The following is a 19,278-nucleotide window of genomic DNA, read 5'->3' as shown; positions in this document are numbered from 1 at the left end:
TATCACAGCACTCAGGCATTGTGTTTTATTTGTTTACAGGGCTATCTAGCCCACTGAATGAGTTTCTTGAGGCCAGATTCAGTAACTTACCTGTATTTGAATATCCATGAGTTCTACAATACCAGGCAAGTTGTGGGGTTCAATAAAATGTTAGTTGAACGAAATTTAAGGGTGAGGTGTGAGTGAGGATCGATGGACGGGTCAGAAAACGACATTTCAAAGCACGAAATCTTGTAAATTACGAGGACCTCCATAACTTGAGTTGCAGCTTGGCAGAAGCGCCACACAGGTGAGTCATGGGATAGCAATGAGGTCATAGAACTGAGGCCAAGTTAAGTCATTAACAATAACACCTGTTGGCAAAACTGACAAGGAGGGAAAGAAAGCACGGGGTAGCGGGTCTCCGGGATCTGGAATTAGAGGTGCCAGACCCCACTTTTGAATCATCTTCCCGCAGGCACCAGAGGCCACAGAAGGGGCCAGGAACCGTTAAGAGACAACCAAGTGCTTCAGAAGAGAGCGGTGCCTTAGTAGTTCTGACTCAAAAGCCCACCATCACCCACTTCGGACACAAGGTCAAGGAGCCAGGCTGCCTCCTCATAGCGTCAACTGCTACACATTTTCTCTTCAAGTTCATTTGTCTCTTGAGAGCTCTTCATCAGTTTCCACAGAGTCCGACGGCCGAAGGGCAGGCGCTGCGGGCCTCGCCGCCAGAGCTCGGGCATTGCTTTCATAGGACTTGGCGAGGCGGGCAGCCTGTGGGGCTGTCTCCACGGACATCATGTGACGTGGGGAGGTGACTTGTATTTCTTCAGATATAAGGCTACAGATTATGAGTTCAAAAACGGGCTCACCTCAGTCTGATCAACGACTCGGCTCTAGGCTCTAGCCGTCCCCAAACCCCTCCCTTAGGGGACGGTTCCACGCCACCTTCCCAGGGGAGGTGCCACCGGAAGGGGAGGGCCTTCCGCCGCAATGGCATCCCGTGGGGTCGTTGGCATTTTTCTCCTCTCAGCTGTCCCCCTCTTGTGTCTGGAGCTCCGACGTGGGATCCCAGATCTAGGTAAGCGTTGCCGTTTTCCTCTTGGCTTTCACACCCAGGTAACTTTCCCCTGGGTGTCGCGCAGAATTATCGTCTGGAGCCACGTCGCCTCTGGCCGCCTTTGACTACGACTCCCAGGCTGCATCGCGCCTGCCTCTCTTCCGGCGCCGGTCCCTGCACTAGCCGTGGGGAGTCCAACTCCACTTGGTGCAAACCGTGTCCCTACAGATCTGGTGAAGTTTTGCGTGTAAGGGGGACAACGCAGAAAGCACAGGAACAAATATAGACACTATTTTCAAGGCGTGTTGAATGCTCAAAAAGAAAGAAACGGTGATGTGATGTATACCTTTTGAGGAACCTAAACAGATTTAAATGATCAGGAGCCACCCCTTTGAAAAGCTGCGGCAAAAACATTCCAGACAAAAGGAATTGTGACATATTGGAGGAAAATGATGAAGACTGTGGCTGGATCAAGGGTACTAAGGAGGATTCATTGAAGCGCCTTTTGTAAGCCTAACACTAAATGCTGTTTGTTCATTATCTCATCCAATCTGCATTACAACCATAGGCATTGGGTACTATTATAATCTCCATGTGCAGTTGAGGAAACTGAGATGTAGGAGGTTAACTGATTGACCTAAGGTTTAAAACAAAAAAATCACTGGATTCAGTGTGGAGAATGTTTAGGAAGGAAGCTATAGTGGAAGCAGTGGAACAACTTAGGTTTTTGCAGTGGTCAAATGACAGCCTGGAGTAGGATAACAGAGATGAAATCTACACAGATTTGGAATATTTACAAAGTAGAATCAACAGGATTTGTTGATGGATTGTTTGGGACGAGGGAAAGGAGGGATTCCAGGAAGACTCCCTACATGGGGGTAGAACAACACCAAGTACCTGGTAGTGCCAAGAGTAAAGGGAAAACAAAGGAAAATGGTGGACCTGTGGAGAATCAGTTCACTTTTGGACATATAAATGATCAGTTTACACGTCTGTCTCCCTCATTAAACTCAGTTTTAAAGTTAGAGACCGTGATGAAACTTAGCTTTTATATTTCCTGTCTTTGAATTTCCACCTGCCCTTGCCACCTCTAAATCAGGTACCCAGAAACGTTGCTTGAAATAATAAAATAAAACGCTTTTTAAAAAACCTACCAACTCCCTCCCGATGCCTCTGATTCAACTTAAGATATATTGGAATCTATCAAGACCTTTACCCAAATGACATACAGAAATGTTAAGTTCACACTTAACCTATTAACAGAACTCACCTGCTCCCTTGTCTTTACAGCATCCACCTCTACTCTGCTCATTTGGAATCTTCTACTTTGCATTAATATTTGAGTCACTCACTAGTCAATGAGAAGGTGGTTACTGAGGGTTGCAGATGCAGATCTGTTCACATGATCAGCTTGGACCACAGGGAAATACACTTCTTGAGGGCAGAGACCATATCTAACTTGTTTTTGTATTCCTAGCACTTACCAAAATATCTAAATTAATAAAAGTAGGCCAAAAATTCTAGAAAGTGCAGTTGGGCTCCTGGTAGCATCTCCATCTAGTTCCTGAAATTTTGACTTAACTCTTTTCTCCTAGAATCCTCTCTCAGTTGTGAAATGATGGTCATTTACATTGGATTCTTGATAATGTTTCTGCAATTATCCAGTAGCAGTATTTAAGTCTATTTTACCAATCATACATCCCAGGGCAACAGCTGCAGGGTTCATTATGTACTTATAGATATTAATACTCTTAGCTGGAGCTGCTAATCAAATTCTCAGGGGGAAAAGTGGAATTCCCAGACCTGTTCATTCACCTGGGCTATATTTTTAGACATACATTGAAAAAAACGATCTGTCTTTTTCTGCTGTATAAAAGCATTCATTGCCAGTACATTTTTACTTGTACTTAAGCTAAGCATTTTACTGCTGTTTCCTCACATTTGTTATCATCCTTTGAGTGCCCTGCACATGGGCTCTTGAGAGTAGGTACAAAAAAAAAAAAAAAAAAAAAAAATCAACTTAGTTAAAAGATTTTTTACTTGGAAACTGTACACACCAATCTAGTTCTCTGATATATTCCCATATGACATTTGCAAATTGCTTGCTTATTAGAACAAAAAGCAATATTATGGAACATAAATCCCATCATTCAGTGTTTTCTCTAAATACCAATACTCTAGGTATAAAATTACTTTCGTAATGGCCAAAGTTACCCCAGATTTAATTATATTGTATTGAACAACACATGAATCAATAGGTAATGCTGGCAAAAGTTGGAGGGGCTGTGATGTAAAAAAATATATAAATATACATGTATATGTCTGTATTTAGAATTACTTCATTAATTTTCAGTTAATTGACTAACTACCAGCCCCATAACATTTGCAAGATGGTTCCTCTATACCTCTGCCTGGTAATTTTTGAGAATTACAAAACAAAACAAAAAATTCCTGGGGGTAGAAACCATTTTTAACAAACTATATTGTACAAATTAGGCAACTGTTACATTTTTGCTGATGTAATTTTCATCTTGGTTCTTAAAATAACATAAAACCCAATACTGAATTTTTACCTTTTTCCTAGGCAAATATATATATAGTAATTTTATGTACAAATGACCAAGTATTGAGAAATAAAATATACTGTTTCATAATTTAACTGTGAGAGATAAGAATTTGGTGTTTCAGTGAGAGTGACTGTTTTTAAATAGAACTAGAATTTGAAAAGATGATACCTTCACTGTCATTTCATTCCTAACTATGGGAATAACGTTATCTCCTTCTTTGAGCAGAAGGGACACAGAATTTACTCATTAGTGATAGTCATAATATTTACAATGTAGCCAGTCACTCAGATTATACCTGTACTTCCAAGACAGAAGATGTTCTAGAAGTATTTTCTGAGAACGTGTTCTGGTAATGATAACCATGATGAATTGTGGTACCCAAAGGAAACTATATGAAAAATTTTAAGACAGTTGTGTAACCTAACTTTTACTCTACTTTTCTAGTACAAATAATCTTCTAATGTGTTGTTAGTATCAAGAAGTATTTTTAATTTTAATTTTTTTTTAACCTTTATAAGGAATTAAAGATATAATTTTGCTGTGTGGCCGGATTTTCTTACTGCTTGCTCTTCTTACTGTAATCATTTCTGTGACTACCTCATGGCTTAATTCATTTAAATCTTCGCAAGTTTACCTAAAAGGTAAGTTTATTGTTTATCTACCCTTTTATACTTTTCTATTAAAATCTGTTTGTTTATTCTAGAACACTGCACAGTAAGAACCTTTTTACCATTATTTTTTGCAGTGTAATTTCAAAGTAGAGTAATCATTACAACTTTAGTCATGATTTTGAATGAACCATAAATCCCAATATTTTTATCAGAAATCATACATTTCCATATATATACATTCAAAAATCTTTCATTTCTAAGTTGGTACATTGCAAATGCTCTAAATCTAAATTGTCTCTGTGTGTATGCAACTTAACTACTGTTTGATACGTACAGTTTACAAACAATTCTATAAATGAAAAATGTATCTACCATTAATCTCTAAAGGCCTTTCATCCTAATTTATTTTTCATTCCATTCTGGCACTTTTTATTTACGCACTTAATCTCTTATGTATAATTAGGTGCTCTTAATTTTAGGAAACCATGCTAGTTCTTAGTTCTGTTTTGTTTTTTCAGTAAGTGAAAGTTTGTGAGTATTAGAAACCTTTTAAAACAATATTGTAGTTTGACTCAGAACAGATGAATCCTAAAATTAATGCCTACATTCTTATATCCTATTAGAAAGAAACTTGCCAATAGTGAATTTGGGGCATGATATTTTGTTTTGCTATTTAAATGTAAATAAATAAAAGGAAAATGATCAGGGTTTAATTTATAGCCCTTTCAAACTAACCATGAATAAAACCATAATCCTAAAATGTTATACTATTCAACCCAAACATAAAAGAAAATGTGGATGTTGCAGAGTCTCCCAATCACAGATTTTGGAATTTTTTTTCTTTCTTCTTTTGGTAAGTTATTTGATTTCTTATGCTTCAAATTACTCAGTAACTTCTCTTTGAAACGTTGTATTAAATACATTTTGATATTAAGAGAATATTTGCTGCATACATTAAACTGTCAGGTCAAATATTCTATGTTTTATAAATGAGGAAATGTGCATCTAATATAGTTTCTTACCTTAAATTGCATCTTTATGTTGTTTGCGTGCAAGTCACTTTAGTACATTTATGGCTTGTAATTTTGAGATATAAATCACTGAAGGCTAAAACTATCTAATAAATAATTAAGACCATATGGTGCCTAATTGTCAGATTTTTCTTCAAATGAGTAAAAACCCAGCTTGCTCATACACTTCCTATCTTCCCTGTCATCTGATATTGAGAAACAAGACTTCAGATTCATTCAAAACTTTAATCCTCCTTATTTTGTAAAGGTTTGCAAGATGAGGTATAGCTAAGTTCTGAAATAGTCAGTTCTTGGTGCCTTTAAGGATTAAAGCCCCTGAATCCCCTGTTATTGATTTATTTAAAAACTATATTCTTTGACTCAGTTTGTAAGTCTTTAAGATCACTAAGTCTGACCAATCACACAGCAAGTTACTGGCCAAACTGGAACTTCTGATTTCCTCTGTGCTTTACTGCCCTAATCTTTCCTTAATAAACTTGATGAAATATTTACCGCCATAGAGATAAAATTGTTGACAGAAAGGAGTGCTCTTCTTTAAGGAGTCAGGCAGTTTAAAGGATATATTTTCCTAAAAGATGGATAATTCCTCAAGAGAATACAGTTAAATGAAATTCACTTAAATGAAATTTATACCTAAAATAAAAAAAGTCGATACAATAACAGAAATTCTTCTTCTTGACATTCAGTGGATTACAACTTAATATTGGTTTAGTCACTATAGGAGTTGCCAAGCATACCCCACCTTTGAGCTCTAGGCATGTTGCTTTTACTGTCATGTCCAAGGGTGACCAAGTGGCACTCCTCTTGCCACCGGTACAGCATTCCACACTTCATATTTGAAATGGGATTCCGTGCTCTGCCTTAGAGCTGCTTGAAGCCTTATCAGGGGCCCGCAGGAAAAAACCCACCATAAGTATTCTTGAAGCCTCCTCACCAAAACTATAACATACAATATTAATTTAATACTTGTCAGAGAATTTTTGTTTCAGAACAGAACTTTTCTTACCGATTTGACTTTTATGTTTTGATATCTTAGAAGACGAAGAGAAGAATGAGAAAAGGCAAAAACTTGTGAGAAAAAAACAACAAGAGGCACAGGGTGAAAAGGTACAGCATAATTTTTAGAGAGTATATCTAGAAATAATACAAAAATATCTGGGGCATTTAAAGTTTAGATATGTTGCTTTCTGTGTGCTCCGAATTTTTTTGAGATCAAATTCACATGACATACAATTAACCATTTTAAAGTGTACAATTCAGTGACATTTAGCATATTCACAATGTGTGCAACTAGTATCTCTATCTAGCTGCAAAACATTTTTTTCACCACAAAAAGAAAACCCTATACCCATTAAACAGTTACTTACTCATTCCCCTCTCCTTCCATCCTCTGGCAACTATCAATCTGCTTTTTGTTTGTATGGATTTATCCTGGATATTTCATATAAATGGAATCATAACGTGACCTTTTGTGTCTGGCTTCTTTCACTTAGCATATGTTCTGGGGTTCATCCATGAAGCATATATCAGTACTTCATCCCTTTTTATAGCTGAATAATATTCCATTGTATGGATATATCAAATTTTGATTATCCTTTCATTTTGCTGATGGACATTTTGGTTGTTTCCACCTTTGGGCTATTGTGAATAGTGCTGCTAGCGTTAACTCTTCTTCAAAGATTTGACAGAACTAACCAGTGAATCCATCTGGTCCCGGACTTTTCTTTGTTGATTTTTAATTACTGATACACTCTGTTAGGTCTGTTAAGAACTCCTATTTCTTCTTGAGTCAGTTTATGTAATTTGTGTGTTTCTAGAAATTTGTCCATTTCATCTTGGTTATCTAACCTGATGGCATATAATTACACATAGTATTCTCTTATAATGGTTTTTTATTTCTGTAAGGTTGGTAGTAATATCACCACATTCATTTCTGATATTAGTTATTTGTCTTCTTTTCTAAAATTAAAAGCTTGTGAATTTATCGATCTTTTCAAAGAACCCATTTTTGGTTTCATTGGTTCTATTGTTTTTCTATTTTATTCTCTATGTTTTACTCTCTTCTGTAATCTTTATTATTTGCTTTCTTAAGCTAGCTTTGGGTTTAATTTGTTTTTTTTCTAGTTTTTTTTTTTTTTTAAGATTTTATTGGGGAAGGGGAACAGGACTTTATTGGGGAACAGTGTGTACTTCCAGGCCTTTTTTCCAAGTCAAGTTGTTGTCCTTTCAATCTTAGTTGTGGAGCGCGCAGCTCAGCTCCAGGTCCAGTTGCCGTTTCTAGTTTCAGGGGGCACAGCCCAGCATCCCTTGCGGGAGTCGAACCGGCAACCTTGTGGTTGAGAGGACGCACTGCAACCAACTGAGCCATCCGGGATCTCAGCGGCAGCTCAGCTCCAGGTGCCGTGTTCAATCTTAGTTGCAGGGGACGGAGCCCACCATCCCTTGTGGGACTCGAGGAATTGAACTGGCAACCTTGTGGTTGAGAGCCCACTGGCCCATGTGGGAATTGAACCGGCAGCCTTCGGAGTTAGGAGCATGGCGCGCTAACCGCCTGAGCCACTGGGCTGGCCTCTAGTTTTTTAAAGTATAAAGTTAACTTATTGATTTGAAATCTTTCTTCTTTACTTAGATGTTTATAGCTATAACTTTCCCTCTGAGTGCTGCTTTTGCTGCATCCTATCCAAGATTGGTTTTGATAGCTAGGAATTTCTTTTACCATTGATAATTATCTAACAGTTATTTTCTTGACCTTGAACTGTCAGGTAGCACTTGGGCAGTTACCAGACTGATGACTGACCTTTGTGAAAGAGGAGACTCCTGTGGATTTTCACCTAAATATTAAAAACATAAACTCTTTACAAAGGCCTAGGTACAGGCCATTAATAGTTTGACATCTATCACTTGTTTTTCTGATGAACAAATTATTCCTCTTTAAGTAAACAAGAGAAGGTTAAAAACAAATCATAAGAGTAAAAGCCTATATATTTGTTGGGCGGGTGGGGAAGTTACCACATCTTGTAACTACCCTGATCTGAATTTAGTAACAATGAAAGTGTCCTTGCAAGATCTTTTGTAAGAAGCTCTCTTGTAAATATTTAAACTTCTCAAGTTTAACATTATCTCCTGTGGAAGTAACTGTTAATTTTAAAGACTTACATACTTATTAGTAAACTATAATTCCATCCATATGTTAATTGTATACTAATTGGCATCTGTAATTCCTAAGGGTATGTAAAGTTGGGATTCTTTTGTTTAGCAAAAGTCTAAAAACGTTAACGATATGTCTTCTCTTTTTGGACAAATCAAAATTAATACCTCAATATCTCACAGTATAGTCCATGAGAATGGTGAAGTGCCCAGCCTGTGCAGACATGCGCCTGATGATACATAAAATGTTTGAGTGTTTACATTCTAAAAAGGTAGTTTTTCTCTTCTGACACTTGATTGATAGTTTGATTTGATAAAGAATTACAGGTTGAAAATCACCGGAATTTTGAAGTATTGTACCATTATCCTTGACGTTCCAGTGTGGTGTTTTCAAGTTCTTTTTTTTCCGTTCATTAATTTTAGTCTCCATTTGTCATGTTGGAGGCTTTCCTTAATCATCTGGTAATCCTTGGCTCTGTCCTTTCAGATTTAAGAATGATGCACTAAAATTCTAACTGATGCTGTATGCCTTTGTAGAACTTCATCAAGCTTTGTGTTCTTTACTGTTTATAAAGTTTCATTTCAATGTAAAGGGAAAAAGGAAAATGAAGCTAATTGGAATTTCTGTGTATGGGGGCAGAGCTTGACATGTTGTCTGTGGGTGTAGGGTGTACACCAATTTAATGGTAGGGGGATTGAGGAGTAATTTAGCTTTGTCAATATCTCTCTGTTCCTCTTGCAATTCACCTCTTCTAGACAAGGCACCGCCATTCTCCCACCTGGGAGGTTAAAGTCTGGCTACCAGCAGTCTGAGTCAGGTAGGAAGGCAGCTGGGGAGTCTCACCTTTCAGTATGGACACTTCATAGACCCTGTTTAAATTTGCATTCCTGTCTTCCCTAGGCCTGAGATCTGTGACTCTGCAGCCTCGCTGGTTCATATCCCCAGAGAATAAACCTTCTGTGTCTGCCTAAATGTGATAGGATAAGTGGGTCTGAGGATGTAATAGCTCTTTTATCTTTTTTTCCCCCTTTTGCCTAAGAACCTCAGATGCAAAGCATTAGAGTCATCGTCCTTGGTTCACTAACACTCATCATTGCTTGATGCATGGCTTCTTCGATCACCTTCCGCTTTTAGCTCTGCACCTCACCCCATGTCCTTGCCATGGTACCTGGTGTCTCTTCTTCCTGAGCTGTTGTTGCAGGTCTGTGGAATGCACTGGCTTATTTCTTTATTGTTGCCCTCCTTTACAAGCTCTTAGATTGCATCTTTCTCACTCTGATATACCAGTTACCACTCCTCCAGCTGCCTTCACATATAGTGGTTTGGGGGTTATAATATTTCTTTGTTTCAAGAGTGGTGGAATTTGAGTTTCTATTTCTTGTTTCCGTGGTTGTTTTGGGGTGATTTTCAAGAGACGAGGGAGGCAGAAATAATTTCACTCTGTCATCTTAAAATCAGAATCTCCATTTCTTTTGAGTCCAAAACTATTTCTACTCTTCCACAATCAAGCTAGTCAGTTAACGCTCTTCCAAATGAGTTCATGCCTTGAGCATCATGCTTTGAACACACCCTCGACTTTAAGTTCCTGGAAGACATCTTTGCATCCCTATCCCCCAGTACGGTTTTGTTGCGCTGAAAACACATTAAAGAATATATAGGCAGACTGCCATACGAGCATAAGTATGGAACACTTATCTTTATTTGCATTATGTACAAATGTAAATTTTTAAGAGACTGATGCAAAAGTGGAGGATGTTGCTTTCTGGCAAAATTTAGTGTGAAAACACAATTTCTTACTGGTTCTTATTTACAATTTTATACACAATGTAAAAATCTTAGGATTGTTAATTTATAGTAACAACACTTATTTTTTTTTGAACAGGCTAGCAGATACATAGAGAATGTTCTAAAACCTCAGCAGGAAATGAAATTGAAAAAACTGGAAGAGCGCTTTTATCAGATGACGGGTGAAACCTGGAAGTTAAGCAATGGTCATAAACTTGGGGTTAGAAAATATTCCATTTTATATTTTGAATCCTGCTATTACTTATGTTTCCTTTTACAAAGATTGATTTTTTAAAATTGCAAATGATATTAAGCTGTTAATACAGTCTTTCTTAGGAGTGTTTATTAATAATGATTGTATATCAGCTTTTATTCAGCATATTTGTGTCTCAAACAGATAATAACTTAGCGCCTTGAAATGCTCTAACATAAGGTAATCTTTATCTTGACCATATCACTATGTTTTATATGATTTACATCTTTCCTCAAGAAGGATCTCCAATGTATAAGCTCACATATTCATTTTATTTGGCTCTGTTTTTGTAAAGCCAAATTCTCCTTGACTTCGAGTATGAATTCTGTCATTTGCTAATGGAAGTTTACAATTTTAAGTTTTCTTACAGAGAAAAAGGATACTCATAAAGGAATTAAGTTTTAGAAGAACTGGCCATAGGTTTTATGTGTAAGATCATTTCTGTCCCAAAGACTTTTTTTGCCTTCTATGTAGACTGTAGCTTCCACCATCTTGTAAAGGAAATGATTTAGTAAAGGTAAACAGGATTCTTACAGTGAAGCAGAATCAGTTTTTATTCATTTCATAATGGTAAATTTACCATAAAACAATCAAGGGTGGGTAATAAAATTAATGTGAAAGACACAATATAAAATGCACCTGCTCTATGTGGTGATTTCACTTCTAAGTTGAGTTTGTCTTCTGTTCAATTTTGTGGTGTTAGACACTGATAGCCTGATTTTAATCTGCCGCATCTCTTTCTGAAATGGTCATAATAGTAAATCAGTCATTCTACCCCTTGCTTTTAGGCTATGTCTTCATGTTACTACTAGGATACATCTTCACCTCATTAGTGGGGACAGCGAGAAGTCAGGGACAGCATAGACCTTTGCTGGTGTTGTGACTTAAGGCTCTTAGGACTATCAAAGAACATGAGAATTGGAATGTTAGAGCTGAAAGAAGTGTATCCATCAGCTGATCCAACCCCATAGTTCACAGTGAGGCAGCCAAAGTTTGGTCAGTTAATTGTTCAGCATCAAAATCTCTTTACTCCCACTTCCTACACTCCTTCTACCAACTTCTCTTTGGATAAAGGAATGGGGAAAACAGCCCACCAAAATGGTGGCTGGCTTAGGCTGATAAAGACAACTTTTACAAGGTCAGCATATATGGAAGAATTTGACATTTAAGTGAATTATCTTGCTAAAGAAAAAGTTTTCAATATATCGTTATGGAAAGATAAGTGACTCTGGGTGGTGACCATACAATGTAATATATAGATGATGTATTACAGAATTGTACACCTGAAATCTATGTGACTTTACTAACAGTTGTCACCCCAATAAACCTAAATAAAAAAAAGGAAAAAGTTTTAATAGACAATATTAATAATAATTTTTATGATTTCTGGAATAAAATCCTTTGTTTCCTAAAGTAATTAATTCAAATGGAAGCTCAAATTTTGAATTTGAGAATGAAAATATGTTTATATATAACAAGATACTAGGGCTATGGTATGGAAATTTTATATGGTTATATACACAGACATAACGTTTTTACGTATGTGTTCTATTTTCCACAGCCTTTTAAGGCATCATCCCTTGCACTGCCTTGTTTCTTTTACTGAAAGGAGGAAAGGATATCATCCAGGTTTTCTTCTTCCATCCTACTGGAAAACTTGGGGGTCAATTAAAATGGAAAGGTCTCTCTCTGCCTTGTATCTATCAGAGGGAACCCCAGAGCTGGATAAGGGTAGTTTCTAGATGTTAAACTCCATCTTTTCATGTCTAACGAGACAATGCTTTAATTTTCTGGTTTAATAATGACTTAATTATATTTTTTACTGAAATGCCATCAATGAAAATAACCATTGTGAATAAAACAAAGTCGATAGAGAGCATCTCTTTAGACATTCTCTCTTTTTCACCAGGGTGATGAAGATTTGGTGCTTGAAAATGAAAATCAGACATCTTTTGAAACATCAAACAAAGAAGCAGCAAAGAGACGGAACTTGCCTAAGCTTTTAACCAAAGTTGCACCACCTGCTGAACAGCCCACGCAGAAGGTTTGTTACTTAACGCCTGTACTACTCACGGATTGCATCAGTGTGCTGTAGGAAGTGTTCTGTGTGGGAGGTGGTCTAGTGAGTGAAGATTAGGACTGGCTTTAAATCCAGATGATGTCTTCCCACTACCTAACAAAATGATCATCTTCGTTAACAATCACTCGTCCTGCTTGATAATAATGTTCTGAACCAAACTTAGAAGGAAGCTATGATCATAGGTTTAGAAAATTTCAGTTATTTTGGGGGGAAATAATTTGCTTATGTAAAAGTGGAAAACATAATGTTTAGTCAGGAAACATTCCTTTGGGTAGCTAAGACACGATTAAACCATATTCAGTGAGTGGCTAATATTAACATGACTATCATTTTCCTCAGGGGCCCTTCTAGGGAATGGGTTAGAAACCATTCACTTTGGAATAGTGCCCAGGTTTATTATTCCTTCTTTTCTTTCAAATTTTTCATCGCTATGTTAAATTTGGAGCTGGCAAAGGTTGGAAATAAGAATCTGTTTTTACTGACTCTTAGGGAAAGCTGGTAGGTCATCTATCTAATTGTGAAAAGTGGTTTCTAATGTATTGCTTCTCAGTCTGAGGTTTTGTTGTGCCTTAATGGAGCTTGAGGGTCAGAATCTGGTCATTGGACTATTTCTAACATTTCAAAAAGGTCTAATGAACTCTATGGACTAATTAAAAATTCCAGATTCTTTACTTTTTTGTTATAGCACAAATTATCTCATGCTCACAGTAAATTTTGGTTGACTGCACATGTTTTTGATACCAAAGGAAAACAAATGGTTTATTTAATACAATTAATGTGTGTTAGATAAAACGTTATAACATGTGGAGTCTATGGTATTAAAAAATAAAAAGTGTCCCTAGAGGAGAAATTGTTGATTCAACAAGTGTTTTAACAAGAGAAAATTGTCTGAACATCTGGTTTTTTAAACAAATAGGGAAGCATTGAGTACAGCATGAGATCAACCAAAGTGAAGGGTTGTTAACCAGTCCTCTAGAAGTGCCAGTGAAGAAAAATATGTGCTCATCTTAAAATGTGTATATGTATGAACCTAAATAACCTTGGGGTCTTACTGAACTTAATATTTATCCTCAGTTTCTTTAAATAGTACATTTTTATATAGTATCTTGGAACATTAAAACACCAAAATTCTTTAAATGTGTATAGATTGGTAGCTATCATCTAAAATCCTGTTTTTATGACCTTTTGTTAACACAAAATTGTTTACCCAAAAATGTTTATTAATTTAGCTCTCATTCTTATTATAAATTTCTTATAAATGTATATTAAATGGAAAGATTTAAGTTTACATATGTCTAAACTCTATATTGAAAGGAACTCTTCTCATTGAGATTATTTCTTTCTTCTTCAAAATGTTTACATTCCTGTTACTAATACTTTTCTTTAGGTTCCAGATTTTCCTGAAGAACCTCCTGAAACAGCTGAAGAAGTAAGCTTTTTTTTTTCTTTGAAAATTAAATATACTTTCTATTTCCTTTAACATCAAGTAAGTATGTCGTATCTAAATTTGGGTTTAGAAAGTAAAGATAGCATAAGTGTTTATGTGATTGCACTGTAATTAGCTCCAGTTTTGAATATGGTGTAATATCACACTCCTCAGCTCGAGTCCTGTTTTGGAAGCCTGCTGCCTGATATGTATGTTGTTTTAGAGCCTAGAGCCTTCCCACTGCATCAGGCAGAGAGAGGATACATGGGCTTTTCTAAAACTTCAAGTCAGCAAGTGAGTTACTTTCTCAATTTAAATCAAAATAGGCAGATAACTTCAAATTGTAATTTTCCTCTTAAAAAAGAGACAATGAAGAATACAGCTATTGTAGGTGTTTAAATTACAGGATAGTTTTCTGTTTAGGGGGCAGTCAGACTGAACCCCCACTCTGCATTGAGCTGAGCTGCCTTCTGCCCAACTGCTTTGTCATCATCTGTGCTCCTTCCCTCCATTGCCCACCTTAGTTTCAGACACGCCTGCGGTGTACGGGAGCACATGTCTTTATAGCCATGAAGTCACTCAGGCAAAGGAGAGCCCTGCTGGTTTTCCATTACTTAGGGCTCAGTGACTGTTACACTACTTAAAAACCATTTTTGAGGTAGCCATGAAATTCATCAGGAGAGTCTCACTTTTGTCGACATATTTGCAACATTTATATTTAGTACTTTGGACATCAGAGGAAAACCTGAAAGTCATACTGAAACAGAGACAATGACGTGTGTGATGCAGATACTGAACCCCCAGGAGAAACGCAATGTTGTTTTTTAAAAAAAATGCCTAATTTCTACCCATGATACCTGATAAATTCTTGCCCGTAGTGTATCTGTCCTGACCCCTCTACATTTGCAATTCTCATCAAGCTCAGGTTGGTATCCATGACAACCGTTTATAATACAGGAGTAAATAACTATAGCTCAGGTGTGACAGGGAACACCTTTTATAAATTTACTCTAGCTTTAAAAGACATGACATTGTTCCTGCAGAACAGCAGTCACCGAAGGTGCACGGATTATAGACATCAGGTTGTCAGTGAGTCCTTTGAAATTGTACTTTTTGTGCTTATGTAAAAGGACAGTGTTTTTCTTCAGAATCTCAGATCTATGACCCTAAAAAGGTTGAGAAACCTCTGCCACAGAGGCAGTTGATGTTGCTCGCCTATTAAGAGTTATTCATAGGCATTCCATTTTGTTCCTTTTCTACCCTTTCTCCAGTACTCGTTAGATGCTATTTTGTGTTACACACAGTAAAGTGTATGTCAGAGTAATAGAATTTTAGAGCTGCAATGAACCTAAATAACTACCTCATCCCCTCTCCTCACTTGAAGCTGAAGCCACAGGGAGGAAGAATTTCCCAGGTTCGTGCTGGGAGAACCCAGGTCTCCTGGCTGTAGCCAGTCCTCTTCCCTCATTCACTCTATAAGCAATATTACCCCAGTTTTCTTCTCTGTGCTCTGATTTTTGGTCCTCTGTTTTTAGTGAACAAAATCAACAAAATTATGGTAATTGTTATATATAAAATGTATGCAACACACACACACACACACACACACATATAGAATATACTGTAAAAGTATCATCTTATACATTAGTGGCATTCTTAATAAAATTTCATTATAAAAGTTGCTTTAGTAGCAGTAACAACAGCTCAGCATTTCACTGATTTGGATGGGAGTCAAACATCTTACCTACTTAAGTGGAAAAAATTTCTAACATGGCTTTTCTGAAGGGGGTAGGTGCTTTAAAGCCACCATTTCTATATATTATGATGCCTGCTTAACTCCCAGGACAGTTCTGATAATGTTAACCATAAAAAAAAGGTTTCCTGACAGGTAAATAATGAACATCAGAATAAATGACTAATTGATCATCTTTTCATTTTAGGAGGTCCTTTAACGTACTAGCAGTTTGCAAGCTTTTCTTTAGCTGTTTAACTTTTTTCAAAGGAAAGATGATGGGGAAACTGGATACATAACTCAGACAATACAGGATGGTTTCCAGGAGATGAGATCTCAGAGCTCCCAGCAACCGGGACCAAGTCTAGGTTCATCTCTCATTTGCTTGGACGATGTAGGCACAGTGCACAGCCTACAGTAAGGGAGGGGACAGGGTCATTTTTGTTTCCTTCCAATCTAATGCTCTTCTCTGTAGACTCTGAGGTGGCACTGGATCTTGGTTTGGTAGCTCACTTTTGAAGCGCATCTGCAATCCGGAAGTTACCTGGGCAGACAGAACCGTTTAGTCTCTGGTGTCCCCTCTGGAAGGCTCTGTCACTGATCTCTTCCATCCATAGGAAGATGTTTTTCAGTTTCAGAAGAATTATTTCTGTTTAGAGTAAATTTTATCTGGACCTTTGTGTTGGTCTACCACCAGAGCTAAATTCCTACAAAACCTCATGTGCACTTTTATAATTACAAATGTTTCACTAGTAGTAATTTTGGATTGCAAAAAGCAGTGGATTAGAATTGTATCTGAACACTTTTCTTCCTCAGGTAGTTACTGTTGCTCTCCGATGTCCAAGTGGGAAGGTCCTGAGGAGAAGGTTTTTTAAGTCTTGCAGTTCACAGGTGAGGAAATTCATTTTTTGAGAAATATTTGTGTTGAATTTGGCAATAGTTTATTCCCATGCAGTGGGAGAGGTAATAGCACACTGTTGTCTGGTACTCTAATCACTTACATGTACTCTATTTTGAGGATAAAGAGCATTTATAAGTACTCTATGTTGTAGAAACTTGGGAAATTAGGCATGCTGGGTCCATTTGAACTGTGATTTCTGCATTCAAGATTTTTTTCAGTTCTTTTCCTATTGGTTTTTGTTTGTTGTTTTTCTTTTGTTTTAGTTACATTTCACAGCTTGGTGGGTAACATGCTTTCAAATCCTTAGGAAGCAGCCAGTGTTAATTTTGTTCTGTTCCCATTATCCCTGGTGGATTATTAATTTAAACCCCATTGCTTATATGTAATTTTCAGACCATTCTTTAGGGCTTGTTTCCTTTTGTTCTCTTAATTTCTTTTTCTATTAAAAACAATACTCTGTTCATTAGCAATACTTTGGAAAACATAGAAAAGTAGAGAGAAAAAACACTTTTGATCTGCAGTCTGATACCAAAGCAATTACAAATATTTTGGTGTATTTCTGTTTTTAAGTGCATTTAAACATATAATTATGCATTCATTAAAATATATATCTAAATAATTTTCTACCTGATTGTTGCGTATAACCTATGACAAGAATGCTATCACCAGGGGGATCAAATATATGGTGATGGAAGGAGAACTGACTCTGGGTGGTGAACACACAATGGGATTTATAGATGATGTAATACAGAATTGTACACCTGAAATCTATATGTAATTTTACTAACAATTGTCACCCCAATAAATTTAAAAAATAAATTAAAAAAAATAAAAGTGCTATAACCATAAAGAAAAATACTGATGGATTTGACTACATAAACATTTTCAGTTCTATACAGAAAAAGTTTACAAAGTTAAAGAAAAATTTGGGGAGTGAAAAAAGTGAAAGGGATTAAGTATAAATTGCCAGTTATAAAATAATCACCGAATATAAAGTACAACATAAGGAATATAATCAGTAATATTGTAGTAACTACATATGGTGTCAGATGGGTACTAGACTTACTGGGTGATCACTTCATAAGGTATATAACTGTCTAATCATGAACGAGTACTATGGGAATACTCATGACAGGAAATGACCCAGACCCATTGAAAATCGGGCTATCATAAAGCAGAGTTCCCCGGAACTTGGACATGTCCTTTGTGACAAAGTTCCCACATGATTTTGATGTGGCTTAGATTATAATCTTAATAATTCTTTTCCCAAATGCTAACTTTTTGTTCTCAATCATTTTATTGAACAATCTGTCATTCCCTAAAGTTGAGGCTTTCCTAATGGTTAAATGCCTCTGCTGTCTGTGGGTACCAGTAGTTCCTAGGCCTTAAACAAAATGTATTAAATGTTATTCACATCTCAGAATCCATGGCATACTATTTTTCTTTACATTCTAGAATTTCCTTTGAAAGTTGTAAAAGTTCTATTTCATTATTCCTAGGGGCATGTTTAACAATGAAAGAATTGTAAATATCATGGGGACCCTGAGGAACACAAGTGTATACAGCATTTGATAACTATGTTTTTTATCTTTTAGGTCCTGTTTGACTGGATGATGAAAATTGGGTACCACACATCCCTATACAGCCTTTCTACTTCTTTTCCCAGAAGGCCTCTGGAAGTAGAGGGAGGCTGGTCACTGCAGGACATAGGAATAACTGTGGATACTGTACTCAACGTGGAAGAGAAAGAGCCAAGCAACTAGTTAAGAAATGAGAACTACCTGTTCTTCATAAAATCAGTTATGCCATGACCTTACAGGACAGTAATGCCATGACCTTACAGGACAGTAATTCACATTAAAATCATGCCATACCTTGACTGAGCTCAAGGCAGTAAACTCTTTAATGTTGATATCCATGGGAATATATGGACACAAAGGATGGGAAAAGGAGTGTTCTCTGCATATAATTTTTGGATGTGCTATTTTATAATGAGAACTAGGTAAAAATGTATACTGTATGGCACTCAATTAATATATCTTACCTAGCCGACATCATTTATCAGTATGTTGAAAAAAAGTCATGTGACCTTTGTTTCTGCCTCTTTAATCCATCTTAACCCCACTATGAGTATTTCACAATTCAGTGAAACTCTTCAAAGTCTTATAAATGGAAATGTTTATTCTGCTGTATTTATAGAAATTAAAAAACGTTAAAGAAGATTCAAAGCTCTTTAAAGCTTTAAAGTTGTTTTTGATAGGTATAAATTAATGTTTACTTAATGAATATTTGAGATTTACATATATAATTTTGCCTTGCATTGTAACATTTACAAAGTTCCAGGTGGACCAATATTTTTAAAAATAAAAATATTAAAAACATAGGTGAGTTTCTTTTATATATCTGGTCATTTCATTTTAGTGCTTATAAACCTGTAACGGTGAACACACGCACTGTATAATATAAAGTTCAAATGCCAAGGCTGTTAACTTTGTTCTAGTTACTCCCTTTTTCTTTTCTCATGCGCTGTCTTAAGAGTCAGTTAACTTGACTCCTCTGTGTATTGCCCTTTATTTAATGCTCATTATACCTCTTCTGTAGAATTTATTACACTGCATTATAGCTATGTTTTTGTGTTCACAAACACATAATTCCTTAAAAGCAAGGAATATATCCCTTTTTTTATTTTAGAAGTGTCTGGT

General features: G+C 36.5%; 1 protein-coding gene across 2 annotated transcripts; it reads left to right on the top strand.

Annotated features, from left to right (window-relative positions):
* Nucleotides 1–315: 315 nt before the first annotated feature.
* On the top strand, nucleotides 316–18,957 carry UBXN8 (UBX domain protein 8). 2 transcript variants are annotated; one of them, XM_019750512.2, is made up of 8 exons: nucleotides 320–1,063; nucleotides 4,128–4,250; nucleotides 6,288–6,358; nucleotides 10,282–10,404; nucleotides 12,347–12,481; nucleotides 13,905–13,946; nucleotides 16,492–16,566; nucleotides 18,172–18,957. In XM_019750512.2, the coding sequence occupies exons 1-8, from the start codon at nucleotides 976–978 to the stop codon at nucleotides 18,337–18,339; spliced, it is 825 nt and encodes a 274-aa protein (XP_019606071.2). In that variant the 5' UTR covers nucleotides 320–975; the 3' UTR covers nucleotides 18,340–18,957. The 2 variants fall into 2 exon arrangements, with proteins under 2 accessions (XP_019606072.2, XP_019606071.2); XM_019750513.2 differs by lacking the exon at nucleotides 4,128–4,250 and having other exon boundaries at nucleotides 316–1,063.
* Nucleotides 18,958–19,278: the final 321 nt, after the last annotated feature.

The sequence above is a fragment of the Rhinolophus sinicus genome, linkage group LG04 (genome assembly GCF_036562045.2).
Source record: "Rhinolophus sinicus isolate RSC01 linkage group LG04, ASM3656204v1, whole genome shotgun sequence".
NCBI lineage: Eukaryota > Metazoa > Chordata > Mammalia > Chiroptera > Rhinolophidae > Rhinolophus > Rhinolophus sinicus.
This window is presented reverse-complemented; position numbering and strand designations above follow the sequence as displayed.

Coding starts and splice junctions, on each gene's coding strand:
- UBXN8 (XM_019750512.2), top strand. CDS start 976: ATGGCATCCCGTGGGGTCGTTGGCATTTTTCTCCTCTCAGCTGTCCCC. Junction 12,482..13,904: donor CTGAACAGCCCACGCAGAAG/GTTTGTTACTTA, acceptor ACTTTTCTTTAG/GTTCCAGATTTTCCTGAAGA. Junction 13,947..16,491: donor CTCCTGAAACAGCTGAAGAA/GTAAGCTTTTTT, acceptor TTTCTTCCTCAG/GTAGTTACTGTTGCTCTCCG.